Here is a 20,252-nt window from a genome sequence, read left to right as displayed (position 1 = left end):
TTTGTGTTTTCTGTGGATTTCGGCTTATTAAATGAGATGGGGAGTTTGAAGCACTAAGTGTATTGTCTTTCCTGTGGTTAATAATTACATGTAGCTAAGTGACTTTTCAGCTGAAGGAATCTGTTTGTGTCTATAGAAGTGGTCTTAGGCTAGTAAGACAGAGTCAGTGAGGAAATTTAAGTCTTTGTATCTTTAGACAAAAAAAAAATCATTACTCTTGATCCCTAATTTGTAGCATTTAGTTTCTTATTTCATTTCTGGTGTCTATGTGGAGAGTCACACTTTCTGAGGACACCTGTGAAAAGCATTAACAAACAGCATTTATTAAAAATATGCTAGGGCTAACGGCTAGCACAGTACAAAGTATCACACAGCATCTCTGCTGAAAAACATACATTTGTATATAATTTTCCAATGTGTATCACTGTCTAGCACCTTCACTTTATCAAATTCAACTTATGACTTAGTTATAAAAATAAGACAGTGACGAAATAGTTACATGACGTCAGAGATCTCTTTAAAATAGTAGTGAAAACATTTTTTTTTTTAAAGGCAGAAACTGAACCACCAACCAGAGAGCATCCGTGGGACCCCACACATCCTACACATATGTAACTGATGCACAGCTTGTTCCTCATGTGGGATCTCTAACAGCAGGAGCAGAGGCTGCCTCTGACTGGTGCCTGCTTTGGGGTCCCTTTCCCCTACCTGACAGCCTGGCCTAGCCTTAATAAAAAAGAAGATGGACCCAGTCCTACTTGACATGCCAGGGTGGGTGGATACCCATGAGAAGTCTCCTCTTCTCTGAGAAGAACGGGAGAGGAAGGAGGGGAACTTCCTACCGGGATGTAAAGTAAATTAACTAACAAGTTAATGAATGAAAACAGGGACAGAATGACTCGGAAATGATAAGCTTACTAAACTTGGCAGAAAGGACCTCAACGAGTCTCCCAGTCTCATAAACTCTTTCTCCACATATTTAATCCACTAAGAATTAAAGACCTTACGGAAAAGGAAGATTTGAACTGAAATGTCCAGGCATTTTCCTTGTTTTTATTTCTGAAGAAAGCAATAGACAAACAATTTACATATCATTTAGGTTATATTAAGTATTGTAATCTAGAGATGATGTAAACAAACTACACGTGCATGCAAATACACTCCACTGCCTATCAGAGAGACTCCTGCAACATTAGTGCTATGGAACCGATCTCCCAGGCCCACTCAGTAAGACTCTATTTCGAAGCAAGTGTTGTTTCTGACAACATCCAGACAGACACCCTGTAGTTGTTGTACTTCTTTCTAGTCATAACGCTGTCTATCCATAAGGCTTCTTGCCTCGAGGCCCCCACACCCACCACACTTTTCAGAATCCACTCTTCATCATATTTGTTATAATATCTTTTCTTGGGAATACATAAACCAAGCACCAAGGTACTTAATTTAAACTGTTTAGGTTTCATTTTATGCATATGAGTGCTTTGCCTGCATGTATTTATGTGCATCACATGTGTGCTTGGTATCCATAGAGGTCAGAAGGCATTGGACCCCCTGGAGCTGGAGTTGTGGATGGTTGAAAGCCACCATGTGGGTTTTTGGAAACAAACCCTGGTCTTCCGCAAGAGCAAAGAGCAATCTTAATTGTGGAGCTATCTCTCTAGCCATGTAATAAGTATTTATCTATAAAATGTAATGTATCCAGTGAGCAAATGATGTAATTCCCCAAACTGACTTTCAGAAGAATTAATAAGTTCTGCCTTTTCACTAGTTAAAAACATTTTTTATGATTCACAACTTGTGTTTTTACCATCACTAAAATTATATTATCAAAGTTCCAGTGGAAAAAAATTTGATTGAAGAATTTCCACCACAGGCTTCTGAGCTAAATGTAGAAAAGTCTGATGTGGTGTGGGAATTGAATTAGGTGCTGACATTCAACTATGGATCCATGAAAGAGAGTTAACCAGCATGTAAGCAGACAAAAAGGAAAGCCAACTATAACACAGATTTGCTGGCAAAATGGGAAGATTTTTCTATATTCAAGAATGACTGCATAGATTTAAAAAAACAACACAGAGGGAAGGGATGGAGGGAGGGAGGGAAAGAGACAGAGACAGACAGAGAGACAGCTTATGACGATATACTCTAGAAACTGTAGCAGAAACCAGCCATACTACCCAGATCAGTCATCATGATTTACAATAGACTCAAAAATAATAGTTTAAAAACTAATTTGGCATCTTCAAATCCAAAGTCATTGTTCTGAAAAACTACGTGAAAAACATAAAAGCAGAGGTTAAATTAAATTAAAAGACAGTAATGTGGGTGAGAAGAAGATGAGTATAATAATAAGGTCTGATGCTGGGCGTGGTGGCACACACCTTTAATCCCAGCACTCGGGAGGCAGAGGCTGGCAGATCACTGTGAGTTCGAGGCCAGCCTGGTCTACAAAGTGATTCCAGGACAGCCAAGGCTAACACAGAGAGGTCCTGTCTCGAAAAAAACAAAACAAAACAAAACAAAACAACAACAACAACAAAACAACAACAACAACAAAATAGTAAGGTCTGCAAGGAAAACCAAAGAACAACAAATTAAGATTGATGTTAAAGCTAACATGACTACATTTATGTTTTATAAAATCATCCCAGTGTCATTGGGTACAAATTTGAGAAGCCGATGAAGTATAAAGAAAAGAGACAGAGCAACAGGCATAGTAAGAGAAAATCTTAAGGAAAGAGGGGGAAAAAATTAACTGAAGCAAACACTGGGATTATTCCTGATTTGAAAAAAGTATTCTAACTGTGAAAACTTGGAATCAGTGGAGAAGCTTTGGAAGTAGAGCTAGTACACAGGACGGTGACTCACTATGAAGATGGGAAGGAGTATGCACCAGGGGGCGATGGGAAATAGCAACAAACACGCAAAGTAACACGCATTGCATTGGCCTCTGCCTTCTCTTCCACGCTAACACACCTCTAAGTTTTTCCCCACATATGCAGATGTTCTTTTCAAACAAAACCCTGTGTTCTGGTAAGTCTGTATTTAATCATATATGAAGGTGGCAGGATGACATTTCTAGATATGAAGACTCTCCCCAATACATGGATCAGTATATATATATATATACTGATATACACATATGCAAATGGATGGACACACACACACACATATATATAAATGCACATATAATTTTTGTGTTGTTAAGAATTAAGAAGTAAAATAATATTGAAAATAAGCACAACCATATTTGAATGGTGGTTGCCTAATGAGTAGGTTTTTTAAATAGTGTACTAAGATCGCCAAATTGTCTTCAATGAATATATATCAATTTTTGTAACTATGAATTATGTAAATATTATCTAGTATTTTAACCACTCAATCAATTAATGATTTTGTTTTCTTTTTCAAGACAAGGCTTCTCTGTGTAACAGCCCTGGCTGTTTTGGACTTATTTTGTAGACCAGGCTGGTTTTGAACTCACAGAGATCTGCCTACCTCTGCTTCCCAAGCATTGGAATTAAAGGTGTGCATATGCATCTGTGCACCAATATGTCTGCCTGGAGGCTGCAGAGCCCAGAAGAAGACATCAGATCCCTTGGATCTGTAATTCTTGGAAATGAAATTACAGACAGGTGTTAGCTTCCATGTTGGTACTGGGGACCAAATCTGATCTTCTGGAAGAGCAACATGGCTGCCTTAAGCCTGGAGCCATCCCTCCAGCCCCCAATGACTATTTTTATACAGTCTTACACATCCCATACCTTACTCTCTGCTCTTCCAGTTGGTAGTTGGTGCATTTGTTTACTATATTCTGTGTGTTCTAGTCATATGCCTAAGGGCTATAGTCAGTGAGGGCAGAAAAGTCACACTTTCCCTTATAGATTCTCCCTTGGAATACAATCCTCAAATCAACAATATTTAGATATTTTGATGGAAAACAATCCTGTGTGTTATAAGGGACCATAATAATTTTTTTTGGTTCAGTTGGAAAAGAAAGTTTCTCTAATGAATTAGTCTCTTAACAACCTTTGAAATGACAAAGATATGACAGAGTCAGCTCTGACTTACAAAACATCTTTCATTCATGTAAAGAGAGCAACCTATGGGACGAAAGGAGAGAAACTTCACTGTTATTTTACTGAAGTGTTGAGCATGTTTGCTTTCTACCAGTCGTACTCTACCAGTTGAATACCAATTAAATATTGTAATTATTTTCACAACTTTTTTACTAATATTAATTTAGTTTCACCACCATGATTCTATTTCAAATTCAGCTCTAACTAAAATGGTAGTGGTAAAAAGAAATAATTTACTAGCATGGACTAGGTCTGGTAACATAACTGACAAAAGAAAAAGGGCTGTGAGTTGTACAGAGTGGCTGGGCAGAAAATCTAAATGTATTATGAAGGTTTTATTCCTGTGTAAACACAGAGATATTATCCCCTATCTCGGACGAGTACTCTGTGAGTCAAGTTGGGGCCTGGTGTCTAGCTGAGCAGAAGATATGATTTTAACAGAGAAAAGGAACATATGTCCCTTTCCCAAATTAGCTGAACCTCAAACAATAAACACCATCCCCAGTATTTAAGAGAAGTTGAACAGCTTCTGTAATTTTAATATTTCTACCTGTTTTCAAACATGACATAAAGTCCATTTCAGGTTGTGGCAGCCTAGCTTTACCAGACACCTTTCATCACTGCAGCAGGGATAGGAATCCACCTTCTCTCATGTCACAGATGTCCTAACCCAGGCTGTCCACAGGCCACCATGTATGGTTGCTCAGGCTCTATGACTGTGTCCACGTAGGTCACCTTAGCAACTGATTCCACTTTCCCACTGAATGCCTTTCTTCTGTTTATGTTTTTGCTTTTGTGGGTTTTGTTTTTGCTTTGTAGAAAGAAGGCTATGAGCCAGCCTGTGAAAATAAATATAATAATAAAAAAAAACAGAATAGTAATCTTTAAATACTATGAGAGTTCCTGCTCAGGAGCATCTAGGCCTCATGACTGAAGAACATGGTTACTTACTTTCCACTTTCATGGAGCAGAAAGTGTCATGTAAACTTCCAAAGGAGGACAGTCCTATCCAAAAATGAGTGTATGGACCACAATAACGGCCACATGGCACAATAACCCCTAACAGTGTACAGGCATTGGTGGCAACTGTCTTAGTTAGGGTTTTTTTGTTGTTGTTGTTTTGTGTTTTTTTGTTTTTGTTTTTGGTTTTGTTTTGTTTTGTTTTGTTTTGCTGTGAAGAGACACCATGACCAAGGCAACACTTACACATATAACATTTAATTGGGGCTGGCTTACGGTTCAGAGGTTTAGTCCATTATCATCATGCTGGGAAGAATGGCAGTGTGCAGGCAGACTTGGTGTTGGAGAAGGTGCTGAGAGTCCTACATCTTGATCCAAGGGCAGCCAGGAAGAAAGACTCTGTCACACTGGCCAGAATTGAGCATATATATGAAGTGAGACCTCAAAGCCCCACCTCCACACAGTGACACACCTCCGCAAACAAGTCCACACCTCCTGCAATAAGGCCATCCCTCATAAGAGTGCCAATTCCCTATTCATATGTGGTGGCATATTCAAACCACCACAGTACACAGCAGCTCTCTAGTTGTACTTAAGACCAGCACAACAAGAGGAAAACCGTGCCTAGTCCTGGAAACCTAGCCAAGTACCACTGAAGTCATGGATCTTGGAGGGAAAACTAAAACCTCTACTACTAAGCCAGCACAGCTCCTGACTACATTCTAACTACTTGTTAGTCTTCACCAGGCAGCAAAACAAAACAAAACAGAAGACAAAAGCAAAACCAACCAAACAAACAAAAGCCTTCTCTTTGCAATCGATAGACCACTAGTGAAAATCACAGTCAATCAAAATGTGGAGTTGAGGAGCACATTCCCAGTGGAAACACATACAAAATATAAGCATCGCCACTAAGGCTTAGGGGCCATTGCAGAAGAGGGAGCAGAAAGACAGGAAGATCTAGAGAATGGAGGAGTTTGCTGTGAGCTTGTGTCTCCGACGACTATCACAGGCTATACCCACAAAGTCACACCAACATGGCTGCCTAAACACAAGCTGAAGAAGGACCACAGCAATAAACATGCTAACATGGATGGGGAAAGCCCAGGAAGCCTCAATCCTACACAGAGAACTACAGGCAACTAAGGGATGCTGAGAGGGAGATAAATAGACGCTGACCCCTGTCTCACAGCAGAGCACCACAAATGACTATCCAATACCAAATGATCAGCCCTGAAAAACTCTGTATGTAGGAACACTATATTACAGTTATAGTTGTAAACTCAACTGTGAGTGTATTAAGAGAGCTAATATTACATTTATATATGCATGTATCTATGTATATGTATGTAGATATCTATATATGCATGCATATATTTGCTCAGGATTGGGGAAGAGATAATTGCACAAAATACTTATTTTAAATAATTTTTTAAAAATTTATTTTTCCTTAATAGAATTTAAGTTTGAAGATGCAACATCTTTTAATTTGAAAGACAATAATTAGGTTCTTCTCTACTCAAGAATACACAGTGAACTACCCATCATTTTTCAGAAGATTAATAATTACAAAACAATTTTCCCTTTCAGTGTACTAAATCTGAACTACTGAGTCTATAATTGTTTACTTTGTAAATTTCATTTGATGACTAAACTAGCGATATCTGAACACTAATTAAACACAAATCTCTGTTTTGTATAAAAGAAATTTGTAAAATCTTTCAAAATGATAAGAAATTGTCTCATCAAATCCATTAACTTTATTACATGTTATTTTTTCAAGTATGTTCTGTGATAAATATTAAGCTAGTGACATGATGAGAAAGAAAGCAGTGTTATCAAGTGGCTCAGTCTTTAGTTAGGATGATCTAGTTATATCATGTTCATATTATCATGTGTCCAGTCCCATATCCATGGGACTTTTCTAGATGTTTCACAATCTGATCATTTGGGCACATTGTTTTCTCAAACATATAGGACATCTCTAAGATTAAAAGACCGTGCTAATTATGATTGAAGAAACATATGAAATTAGAGGAAGGTAAGTATGATAGGAAAGGACCACTCCTTCAAATCAAGGTCAGAAACATTGTTGATAGGGTTACAGCAGTAGCTAAAAATACACAGAACAGCACCAACGTGAAATGAGTAGTTAAGCATACTTTTCAGTCAAGGAGATGTCTTCAGTCAGTGGCATTGCAGTAGGACAGTTATCACTATAGTCCGTAAAGAATAACTACAAGCCACTTTCATTAAAAAGGGTATTCAGGGTGCAATTACTTAGGCTGCTGCTTTTGCTGGATTGAGGAAGTCTTAAAGAGAGATGACTCTGTGGTTACAAGATCTCTTTACTCTTGCTGAGAAGCTGGGTTTGGTTCTCAGTAACCACATGGTATCTCATAACTATCTGTAACTCCAGTTCCAGAAGAGTCTAAACCCCTCTTCTAGCCTCGGCAGGCACCACACACGCATGTTGTACACACAACACACACACACATGCACACGCACACACGCATGCACAGGCACATGCACAAAAACACACATGCACACACACACAGACATGAGCACACACACAAGGGGGAGGAGAGAGGGAGGCAAAACTAGTGTACATAAAATAAAAACAAATACACACGGGAAAAAGTATTACTGTGTATATTAGGCATCCTGGTTTTGAGCAAATCTTTGCTAACTCTGGGAATAACACAGACTCAGTTGCTCCCAAAGGCTTCCACTGACACTGGGATGCAGGTGCAGACATTCTGGAATCAGTGCTACAGATTTTCAGTGCTACAGGAAATCGAGGATCTGATCAGAAGCCGAGCTGATATGGAGAAGAAAATATACCCAAACTTGAAGAATTAGTCTGAAATGCTGTTGTCTCATGGTATTAAATTAGCTCCTATTTACACTCTTGAAAGATGGCTATTACTAGCTAATTAGCATGACCAATCTATTAACTGATTTTTAACATTTAAAAAAGTGATAACTGACATCAAGACCTGGAGACATGATTTCCAAAATGACATTTTAGCATTTTCAAGTGCAAAGGTTCATATGAGGTCATAGATGCCAAAAATCCAAGCTCTGAGTTCCTGAAAAACGATTTAACAATGAATCACAGAACCCACAGGAGCCCTAGGGGAACACGTGCATACATTCTCTCTTGTTACGCCCATGCCGAGACTCTCTTAGGGCTTTATTATCTTTCATTTGCTCAACCACAGTGTGAGGGCAAAGGTATGATACATGGACCCCGTTTTTGGCACGTGTTTCAGACATGACCACGTCCTGGACTTATAATTATATGCTTCTTTTTGCCTGTAGCCGGGTTCTTAAATATCAAACACGACTGTAGGCAAAAGAAGATGTTGGTCAGCAAGCCCACCCAGAGGTACATAATAAATGGACATGCAACTAACATACACAGATTCAAGCAAGGCTCGCCATGGTACCTTTGACTCCCATGAGTCATTTGTGTGGGAGTCAGAAGAAAACACTGAGGCAAAACAACAAGAAACCAATGAGGAAAAGATACTCTTTGGAGCCAAAGGAGGAAGCCAAGCATCATAAATTTCCTTGTGGCCAAGCTGGGAGAAGGTAAAAGTCTGAAGGACACTGCTAAAGAATGTGGTAGGGATTTTTTTTTCTTTCCAAGGGGGATCCTTGCACCTGTTGATGTATTTTCCAGGCCCTCGAATGATAACAATTTATGAGGCCATTAATACTAAGCCCAAGATTTATCAGATGTGCTGTTTGTCTTGTGGCCAACATAACCTCATAAAATCTGGGTTGCATCGGGTTAAAATGAAGCATTCTGTTATTGGAGTTATTCGGAGCATTTAAATCGGCTAATCCTACAAGAACTACACATTTCTCCTGCCTATTAAAGGGTCTTTAGGGATTCCTACCGGTGGCAGAGGCGGGCTGGCGGGGACAGTCGGCTGCTGGGTGAGGTAACATGGAGGCTGCGGGCGAAGAATGGGTCCTGGCGAGGAGTCCGTGCTTCTCTAATCCGTCGATGCCAACCGCAGCCAGCCGAGCCTGGTGCACTGAGAGCGCACGTGTGTGTGAGGACTCCAGCAAGGACTGCTGCCGTGGAAAGGGAAAAGGAGAAAGAAATGTGAGTCCAGTATTGAGGAAGGCACTGAGAGCAACATGTCAACTAATTAAGTTCTTCAGAGACATAAACAGTGTGAGGGGAAAGGGAAAGAAAAAAAAAAATAGGGAGGTCGGGGGAGAAAAATCAAGATTGAGTCAACATCAATAAATCCATTCAAGAGGCCATTTGCACATTGACAGCCATCCCTGCTGCCAGCTAGGAAGTAGGCAAAGAAGGCAGGAGGAAGTGGCTCAAACTGCCAGTTTGAACTGACTGAAAGAAATGGATCTTTAACCCCAGGAACAGTCCTAGAAGCCAAGTCACATAAAAGGAAGAATCATTCAACTGCTTTCAAACTGCTGAGGAGGCTTGATTCTGAACATTCAGCCCTGAGTTTCCATCGCTGGTACTGCTCCTGAAACTTATGAGTACTTCTGAAATTGCCAGTTAACTGAGCATGTTTTGACACCTTTCAATTTTCACAGAACGGTGTAGGATGATAGTGTTTTGTCATAGTTTGAAGAAGAGAATATCAATGTTATAAAATCACAAGTGTCATTTATAGACTCTTGGTTGTATCCTCAGTGACTTAACAATTACTTTTATACTTATCAAGTTGTTCAATCAGAAGACCAACTTTTAAAAGCTTTTGGATGGTCCTTCGATGGCCAGAAGGACCATTCACAAAACACAGATAGGCAGCTAATTTACTCATCAAAAGTACAGTAGCCATTTCATCTTATCAGTGGCAGGTAATTCATAAGTTTCCAGCTATATTTAAATGCATCCTTCCAAAGAGACATGGAAATAAATGTAAGGAGAATAAACTTCAATGTAATGACTGACTACTCAATGTTTTTAAGAACATGTACCAAAGTTTAATGAAGCTTTTAAAACACAAGCTTAATTATATCTTCCAGTTTAGTGGTTTTAGAGGATTCCTGAATGTGTGAATGAGTAAGTCTCTGATTCTTGTGCCAGCTCTTGGGGCCTTTTACTTTTCTGTTGGCTTGGCTTGTGCAACTTTGATGTAGTGGTTTTTGTGCTATCTTATTGTAATTTATTTCATCATGAAAAAAAAGGACACACACTTAAGTTGTATACATCTGAAGACGTGCGTATTCTCTGCTTAGATTGCTTGTTTTAGGACACAGTACTAGTTAGTGTCACCTCCTCTCAGTAAAGGGTTGCTTCATCTTCCTGTTGGCCTAGGTGTCTCCTAGCACACAATGTCAGCCATTATGTCACACACTCCCTGAGTTCCCAGAGTAAGACTCAGTAAATCCTAACTGTGAAACCTCTCACCAGGAAAACTCACAATATAGCTGTGTTCTGTGCACAGAGAGTAGAATCTTATCTAATTGTAACTTTGTATATGATACAAACTAGTGATACTTATAAATGCATGTTACAGTGATGAGTAACTTTAACTGTCCACAGTTACAAAATTTAAATATATAAGATTAACTTTAGATGGGCTGGGGTTAGGTTTAGGGCGAAGCTCAGTTGATAGAGTGCTTGCCCACCATGCGAGAAGCTCTAAGTTCAATTCTCAGACTACACAAACAGGGTATGCTGGTTCCAGTCCTGGGAGCTAAAAGCAGGACAGCCCCTGGGGTTCAAGGTCATCCTTGCCTTGACAGTCCCTGGCAGATTCAAGACCAGTCTGAGATACATCATATCTAACGTCAAAATATAAGGTTATAATTAATATATGCAATGTTACTTCTGTTTTATCTTTAGAAAAAAATCAATGCATCCACGAGATGGATGGCATCTGTTGTCTATTCTGTCTGACTTGGATGGCTTGCTCAGCCATTTGCCTCTATCAAGCTTCATGAAGATATGAGCCTTGCCTGTTATTAATTCCCAGGCAATGTTTCAATACACAGTAGATATGAATATGTTGACTAATTAAATTAATAAAAAAGAGGTTCATAACCATCTTTAAAATCTCACAATAACAACAGTGCAAAACAAGAAAGAATGTGATAAACAATTAAAAATGTAACACAGCATAAGGACATCTGAAAACTGTATGAGAAATGGTGCCCAGGTCAAATGGTTTCCATGAAATTAGTTTTGGGGGAGAAAGAAATGTCCCAGTAAATTTAGGATTATTTTTACCTAGTGTTTTATGTGTTTTCCAAGTTTTCTTCCTATTATGTCTACTAAATTTTTAATTAATAAAAATGCTTGATGTTTGTTCTTTCAGGCATTTCATTAGGATAGATGTATTATTGTTGAACCAACAGGTAAACATGGTAACTATGTTCAAATTGTCACACAAAATAGTTTCCTTTAAGAAGTTGCTGAAAAACATCAGATATTTTTACAATGAATCATGACATCTAAAATACAGGAAAAGCTGTGACAATTCAGGAAACAACAAAATATGACAGTATTGTCAGTTGATAAAAAGCTCACATCTACGAGTAGAAAAATCATACTGAAATTTTTCCTGATGGCTAAAATGGGCAAAGTCTTTCACGAATGTTTTTAAAATTTGAAATTAATGAGACTTTTATTTATCATTGTATGTTGCAGTTTGAGTATGAGATGTTGTATTTCTTTTATTTACAGAAAATTAAATGTCAAACATCAGATTTTATAGATTAAAAAAAACTGTACACATAGCCAAACTGGCATTCATTTTTTCACACTGGTAGGAAATATGTCGTGCTCCTTAAGCATCATAACCATGCCCCCTTAAAAGCACTTTTGAGGAAAATGCCTCAAAATAGTCTGTACAATGGCTATTGTCTTTTTCAGGCTATTTAATTAGATATGTAAGATAACTCTGTCTCTATAGAGTATAGGGTATGTAGGACCATCACCTGCCCTCCCCCCCACCATGATGGAACCTCTCAGATGACTTTCAGGGAAGTTATCACATATCATTTCACAATGTCATCCATATTGCCTAGTGGACAGTAACACCCGTGGCCCACATGGCCAGCAGGTACTGTACGCTAATGGATCTGTAGAGGATGCCATGTCTGTGTCTGTGCTACCTGTTTGTGTTGTTCTGCTTTCCTTGCTTGTTGCTACCTCTCTGAAACCTGCTTGAGGGCTTCTGGACTTTTCACTGGCATCTCAGTAGTTGCATTATTTTTTGTCATGTGGGTGGTCACTCATGGGCTGTTATCAATGTTATAGCCTTAGCTAGAGCAAATAATAAAATGTATAATGTTTGACCTTTGAAACAGTCAGAGTTGTTTGAATCGGTTTCATAAAAGATAAAACTTAAAAGGAAGAGCAATAACAAAAGAGAAGAGATCCTGGGAATAATAATTAGAAAAAAAAGTCTGCCTGATTTCCACTTTAAATTCTATTTCTAAAGCTATTTCTCAAAAGAAGATCTCATTTCATTTTTAGTGTTGGGTAAATTGAATTTCCTTTTTGGCTCACAGTGTTTTGAATTTCAGAAATATCACTTTTAAAAAAATTAGAATTGCAAAATTCCCTAGAGGCTACCATAAAAAATGTCAGGTACATTTACATACTTAAAGCTTTGTATCATTCAGTGTATAAATCTTACTTAGTTTTAACTTTTCTAGGGTTAAATATGCATGTTACTAATTCGCAAGTCATTATTAAATAAATAGAAACAATATGCAAACTTTAAGGTAAACAAGGAAAACACTTTAAGAGAAAAAAACAAGAAACAATATAAAAATAAGTGGAGAAAAAATTAAAACATTGAAATATCTCTGCAATACAAACCATAAAGTGAGATACTGTTTAGAAAATCTCGAACTCTCAGTAACCACAGCTGATACAAATGTGTTCAGTTACTAGGTAAATTACAGAGGCAGCCAAACTGCCTTGGTTGAAGCATATTCAAGGCAAAAGTTGTACAAAGGAATAGATAGCAAATAATAACAGGAAAGAAAAGAAAATCCTTATTCAGCCAATCTTCCTTTAAAAAGGACAAAATAGAAGTTAGGGAGAAAATATCAGAGGCAAGCAAACGATCTCTATGAAACAATACCATTAACTCAATTAACTAAATTCTAAACTTTGAGGAGCCCAATAAAAGGTGTTGAAGAATGACAAAACAGGTTGGCAGGACTACTAGAATCAAATGCAAAATCAACATGTAGAAGAATTTTATCATAAATTCATCACAAAATGAAGCTGAAGAAGATTTTAACAAAATTTCTCACTAGACAGAAGAATTGCTTAAGTTTTAGCTAGTAGTCATATTCTTTCAAGCACAGCACAGATGGACCATAATCAAATTGACCACTACAATAAAGCAAGTACCAACATCTACACTGAATTCTATTCAGCCTCACAAAGTAAGGGAATTCTGGTACAGCCATAGGGATGGACCACAGAGAAAGTATGAGAAGTGAAGCCGGCAAGGCACAAAAACCAAATCTCCTGCGACTTCACTTATATATGAACACATGGACACTAGATATACTTCAGAGGTGGTTTACAAATTGTCCTGTGAACAAGGAGTGTCAGTGAAGATAATACCTGGGGAGCCAGTGGGGAAAGAATAATTTGGGCCTCTCTTAATGTTACATGCAAAACAAACAAAAAAAACAAGAAAACTGAAAGTGGTTAAACATAGAGCCACAGTTGTTTCAGATTTAAAAAGAACTGTTGACATTACCATTCTGAACCTGGACAAAGGAACCACAAAACTTCTACTTATTATAAATCAGAAAAGCAAAAGCAAAAAAAAAAAAAAAAAAAAAATCAGAGATGGAGCAAAAACTTGCACATTAAAATATAAAGAAAAATTTAATGTCAATGACATAATCCCTAAAAGCAAAAAAGAAAAAAAAATGGGCAGAAATTATGAATAGGAAACTCCTACAGGATGAAAAATTGTTGTTCAACAAGTGTGTACACAGAAAAGACCTCCCAGCTAAGCAAGAAAACACAAATTAAACCATCATGAGATACTATTTCACACCACACACTGGCAAGAAATGCAGAAGGTGAATAGGACCAAGTGTTACTGAAGGGATCAAGCAGAATGAACTCACAGATGCTTGTAAGAGAGCAGCTGGCTTAACATTTTTAGGGCAATTCCCTAATAGGTCTCCCAGTAAAGATGGAACACAAACTACAGTAGGAGTGACTGGAAGAAAGGAATCAGGGCTGTCTGTCTGCCTGTCTGCCTGCCTGTCTGTCTGTCGATTTAAAACACAAATTTCTGAAGCTTTAAATCATGCAAGCCAATACATATATAAGCATGTGTAAATATAACAGTATGTAGCCATGAATAATGATATAATCAAAATAAGGAGAAATGTCTGGTAAAGATACCCGGAAAATGCATAGGAGAAGTAATGGAAAGGGCGCACATAAGGAAGGCAACTTGGGAAATTTTGATAGTATCTGTAACATTTTTTTTATTTCTTTAGCTGGGTGTCATGGATGCTCATATTTATAATAAATATTCTCCACTTGTGAATGCATTTCAGTAAACTTTACATATTTTATTAGTGCTTTATGTGAGTGGGTCTTTTGCCTGCATGTCTGTGTGTGCACCACTTCTGATCAGTGGTCGAGGAAGGCAGGAGAGCGTGTTGGATTCCTGGGGATTGGATTTATAGATGGTCGTGAGCTACCATGTGGGTTCTGGGAATAAACTCAGGTCCTCTGGAAGTGCAGCCCATGCTCTCAACCCCAGAGCCCTAGCTCCATCCAAAATACGACTATGTATGAAGTGCTTTAGAGGAGGCAGCTAGAGAGCCCTCACCTACTCCTCCTACTCTGAACTAAAGCCAGAGGAATATAGCTGTGTGACAACACTGGCAATCAACACCAAAGCAGAGAGACCCGTGAGAGCAGTACAATAAGAAAAACAAAGTTGAGAACTCTCTGTTTAGTTCTGAGCCCCACAGGCAGGTCAGCGCAAACTACTGTACCAACCAAGGACAATGCATGCAGTAAACCTAGAACCCCTATCCAGATCTAGCCAATGAACACTACATTCTCCACAACTGTGTGGAGAGCAGGGACTGACTCAGACGTGAACTTTGATGTTCCCTATTTGACCACTTCCTCTTGGTGGGGAGATCTGGTGACACTCAGAGGAAGAGTAAGCAGGCTACCAGGAAGAGACCTGATAGACTGCGATCTTATAGTGGGGGACAAGGTCCCCTTCTGTCACAGGACCTAGGGGAGAGGAATAGGATGAAAGAGGGAAGGAGGAGGAATGGGAAGATACAACTGAGGGGGTAACAAATTAGATGCAATCTGAATAAATTACTTAAATAAAAATTAAAAAAGGAACATAAGAACAAAGTAACCTGACACCCACTGCCTGATTACCTGCATAGCCAAACAATATGGAGTCTCTTCCTTACAGGGTTAAAAATGAAAAAATGTCCCAGAAAAACTCTACAGTGGGGAGACTTATTCACAGGCTTACAGCCTAACCAGATAAGAGGTCTGATCTCTCTCCCAACAAACCCCATTGTTGGTGTAGCCAGGAGCCATCCTAAAACAGACAGAGATTGTAAGTGGAGGGTGTGTGTGGCTGGGTAGGTGTCCTGGTCTCTCTCCCGTAGCTTGCATAGAACCTTCCTTGCTAATAAGAATGTAGCGTGGTGGGGCCATGTTAGAGTTTGCAGTTGCTCAGAGAGTTAAAACAAAAAGACCCCCTAATGGGCAGCAACTCTAAAAATATGCATAAATTTAAAACAGCATACTTCTACACAAAGCTCACACGTGAGTGTTCATAGTGGCACAATTCAGGACACTCTAAGGTAACAAAAACCCACAAGTGTATGAATTCATGAACCGAAAAATAACCAGTAAATGGAATGTTTGTGTGCACCTATGAGGAATAAGAAAGCAAGGATGGATGGCTCAGGGTGGATGATCACTGAAACTGTGAAAGGAAAAGAAGACAGTTACAAGAGACCACAAATCATACTGGGCCAGCACCCACATAAATGGCAAGGCTTACATGTACCTCTAGTTTTTTTTTTCCTCCTTTATTAATTTATTCTTGTTACATCTCAATGGTTATCCCATCCCTTGTATCCTCCCATTCTTCCCTCCCTCCCATTTTCCCCTTATTCCCCTCCCCTAGGACTGTTCCTGAGGGGGATTACCTCCCCCTGTATATGCTCATAGGGTATCAAGTCTCTTCTTGGTAACCTGCTGTCCTTCCTCTGAGTGCCACTAGGTCTCCCCCTCCAGGGGACATGGTCAAAGGTGAGGCACCAGAGTATGTGAGAAAGTAATATCTCCACTCTACTGTGGAGAGTGTTCTGTCCATTGTCTAGATCTGGGTAGGGGTTTAAGGTTTACCGCCTGTATTGTCCTTGGTGGTGCCTTAGTTTGAGCAGGACCCCTGAGCCCAAATCTGCCTATCATAATGTTCTACTTGTAGGCTTCTAGGACCCTCTGGATCCTTCTACTTTGTCATTCTCCTATGCTTCTCTCATCTAGAGTCCCAATAGGATGTCCTCCCCTCTGTCTCAGTTTCCTGGTAAGTGAAGGCTTTCGTGGGACATGTCCCTTGGGCTAATATGCAGATATAAGTGAGTATATACCATTTGAGTCTTTCTGCTTCTGGGTTAACTCACTCATTATGATCATTTCTAGCTCAATCCATTTATCCACAAATTTCGGGAATTCCTTGTTTTTAATAGCTGAATAGTATTCCATAATGTATATGTACCACAGTTTCTTTATCCATTCTTCTATTGAGGGACACTTAGGCTGTTTCCATGTTCTGGCTATTATGAATAAGGCTGCTATGAACATGGTTGAGCAAATTTTCTTGCTGTGTGCTGGAGCATCTTCTGGGTATATTCCAAGGAGTGAAATAGCTGGTTCTTGAGGAAGTCCTATTCCCATTTTTCTGAGATAGCACCAGATAGATTTCCAAAGTGGTTGTACTAGTTTGCATTCCCACCAGCAATGAAGGAGTGTTCCTCTCTCCCCACATCCTTGCCAGCATGTGGTGTCACTTGAATTTTTGATCTTAGCCATTCTGATGGGTGTAAGATGGAATTTTTTGGGAGAGGTTATAGGTGGATCCTCAGAGTTTGCTGGCCAGTCAGTGAGCTAGGACTCAAAGGTAGATCCTGTCTTTAAATATAACATGGAGCATTGCAGAAGAAGACAGCTGACAGTGACTTGTGAAGCGTATACACGCACGCACACCACACACACACACAAACACACACACATACACACCCCTTCATTCTCATGGAAATAAGGGCAGATAAGTGGTTGTTTGGGCTTTGTGCTGGGTTGATATATTACTGCTAATTGGTAGGATAATAAAATGTTTAAAACAGACTATGCAAGTGGCCACATGCATGTTAATGGTACTAAAACAAGTCAATTATTTACAGAAACTCATGAAATGGCACAATGCAATTTGTGTATTAGGCATAGTACAAAGAAAATTTCTCTACCAATAACTTAAAATTTATTTTAAAATGTTTATTTCCTTTTGATCTCATTTTGTTTTACTCTTAACTTATATAGATATCAATATATGCTTATACCTTGTAAATATAAATTTATATATTTACATATGTATGAAATTATGTAAATACATAACCTTATAAAACATATTTACTCTGCTAAAGAAAATGCATGTTAATTGGAAGGCAATGTTTTTCTTTTGTGTGACACATAAACCCACCTTCTCTAATAGTTAGGATTTTTATTTCTGTGATAAAACGCCGTAAAAAGCAACTCCTGGAGGTAAGGGTATTATCTTAGAATTTTCAAGTTCTATTCCATCATGGAAGGAAGTCAGGGTAGGCACTCAAGACAGAACCCTGGAGGCAGCAGCTGAGGCAGAGGCCATGGAGGGATGCTGCTTACTGGCTTGCTCCTCATGGCATGTTGATACTGCCTTCTTATAGCACTACTGAGGACTATCAGCCCAGGGTGGCACTGCCCACAGTGTGCTGGGCCCTCCCATATCGATCATTAATCAAGAAAACACACCACAGGCTTGTTCCTGAGACAATTTAGCGGAAGTGTTTTCTCAGGTGAGGTTCCAATTTTCCAAAAAAAACTCTAACGTGGGTCAAGTTGACATAAATCTAGGTAGCACACCTCAGCAGAGAAGGCTGCATCGCCTCCCTGCCACAGAGCACAGCAGGATGCTGAATCCAGAAGGGAAGGATGGTACACAGTATAAGGGGAGCTGACCAGGAGGTTGTGAGCACCAGCTAGGAGTGGTCATGATATTCTGCCAACTTCCGGCAAATGTCAAGTGGTAGCCGTAATGGTGGAGGTCAAACTGAGGCAGGCGAAATAGTCCCTTTGCGTGCTCATTGGCCATTTAAGTAAATTAAGTCACTCTTCTCTAGTTCTTATTCCAAACGTGTCATTGTCTAGCATGTTTCCTATGACAGCAAAGAGGAGACAGGTGAACACATGCACACACACACACACACACACACACACACACACACACACACACACACACATACACACACACACACACACACACACACACACACACACACACCAGAAGTAAAGTTTTGTATATCCAACATCCTCATGTTAAAATCACCTGGAATCTATAGTGGACAGTTCACAAGGCAAATTCATGGACAACAGAATATTCCACAGTTCCCAGCTACAGCATCTCTACAGGGACCATGGGAAATGGGATCAGCAGTGGCCCGTGTTTGTCAGCACGCATGGGAAGGTAGGGGGATGGTGCCCTAACAAGTGACCTACTATGAGGCAAAACCTAGATAACCACAGTGTGCCTTCATCCACTAGTGCTGGTAAAATTTACTACCAGTCACACCACAGTTCATAAGAAACTCCTACACACTAGCAAATATGCCTAGACACCAGAGTTTTCCTTGGGGGAAATTATACCTAATTTGTTTGCATTATGCATTTAAATCCCCGTAAAGGGAGTTAGTTTAGAAACGTTTACAGTCTAGCCAGTTTGAAGCACTCTTGGAAAGCGACCTCTTTAGATCAGCGAAGCTCCCCAACACCGCTACACACAAAAGAAGCCGCAGCCAAACTTTGAAATTTAATAAGTGAGCAGTCCACAATGAGTTGTTTCTATCACAATAGTAGAGTTTTTGTTTTCGAAAAAAAGTTCAAGTTATTTTTTCCTTCAATCGCTTTTTCAGTTCTATGTTTTTATAGTTGCCTGTAGAAAAAAAAAGTTCAAGAAAGCAGATTGAAGTTATTTTAATTATGTAACAGCCCAGAGGAAGATGAAATTGTAAAATGGCCTAGCAGAAGATCTTCTGTCTGGTCGGTAGCCAGTGAATGGAGATGGCTGAACAATAGAGCTGGCCTAGAAATAATAGCCTGGAGATAAAGGGAAACGCTAAGTCTGCCTTGAGGATGATGAATCTCCTGAGTGTTTCCTTTATTCCTCCCTTAGATAATTGGAGTCCAGATATAAAATAAATCATAATGAGAGAGAAGACAAGCAATATAAATCATTGCTTCGTGGGACACATGGGTTGGATAGATTTATATTGAATAGATGTTCTCAGCCTGGGATTTCTGGGAGAATTCTAGTGGGCTTAACTGTCTGAAATTGTGTGCAAATTCTAAGTGTGTGCATCAGTGAATTTTCTCGGTAGACAGACTAGGAAGTTTATCACAGAAATAGTTAATTTAAGAAGTAATATTGAGAGTTGAAGTTCGAAGCAAAATTGAACAAGTGGGTGTATTAAAAGGCCACTAATTACAATTTTTGATTCTGTCTATTCATCTAACAGTTTTGAAGCAGATAGTAGGCTGTGCTGGGTTTTTGCAAGCATGGGGGTTTGGGCATACAGTTGGGTACAAAGAGCTGGATTAACCCTCTTATACCCTTCCAGTCTGAGAGAGCATCTGGTTGAACCAACTTAGGGCATTTACCTATATTTTACCACAGGTTTCTAAAAACAACTATTTGTGTGCAAGTTACCAAACATGAAAAACTCAAAACTATAGTTGCCTTTTATTAGTATTTACCTTTTTCTCTCTAAGCATGCATATGTCATGGCAAGGCATCCCATTTCTCTTGGTAGTAAACTAGGAGCTACTTGTAGACAGCACACTCTGAAATGTTAGGCTCACAACTACAGCGTATAGAACATTATATAACTTACATGTACGTTCTGACATCATTCTAAAAAGGA

General features: G+C 39.1%; 1 protein-coding gene across 19 annotated transcripts in view; it reads right to left on the bottom strand.

The window, feature by feature from the left end:
* The window catches only part of HDAC9 (histone deacetylase 9), an 861,568-nt gene that overhangs the window by 256,157 nt on the left and 585,159 nt on the right, over positions 1-20,252 (bottom strand). For 14 of the 19 annotated variants that reach the window (XM_084791695.1, XM_084791698.1, XM_084791708.1 and 11 more), the window contains one exon: positions 8,948-9,128. In XM_084791695.1, coding sequence (XP_084647821.1) covers positions 8,948-9,128 — 181 coding nt within the window. The remainder of the gene's footprint in view (positions 1-8,947; positions 9,129-20,252) is intronic. The other 5 variants (XM_084791697.1, XM_084791711.1, XM_084791694.1 and 2 more) reach the window with 1 other exon arrangement.

This window comes from Acomys minous, assembly GCF_964271855.1.
Source record: "Acomys minous genome assembly, chromosome: 8".
Taxonomy (NCBI): Eukaryota; Metazoa; Chordata; class Mammalia; order Rodentia; family Muridae; genus Acomys; species Acomys minous.
Note: the sequence above shows the minus strand (reverse complement) of the source record. Positions and strands in the feature narration are given on the sequence as shown.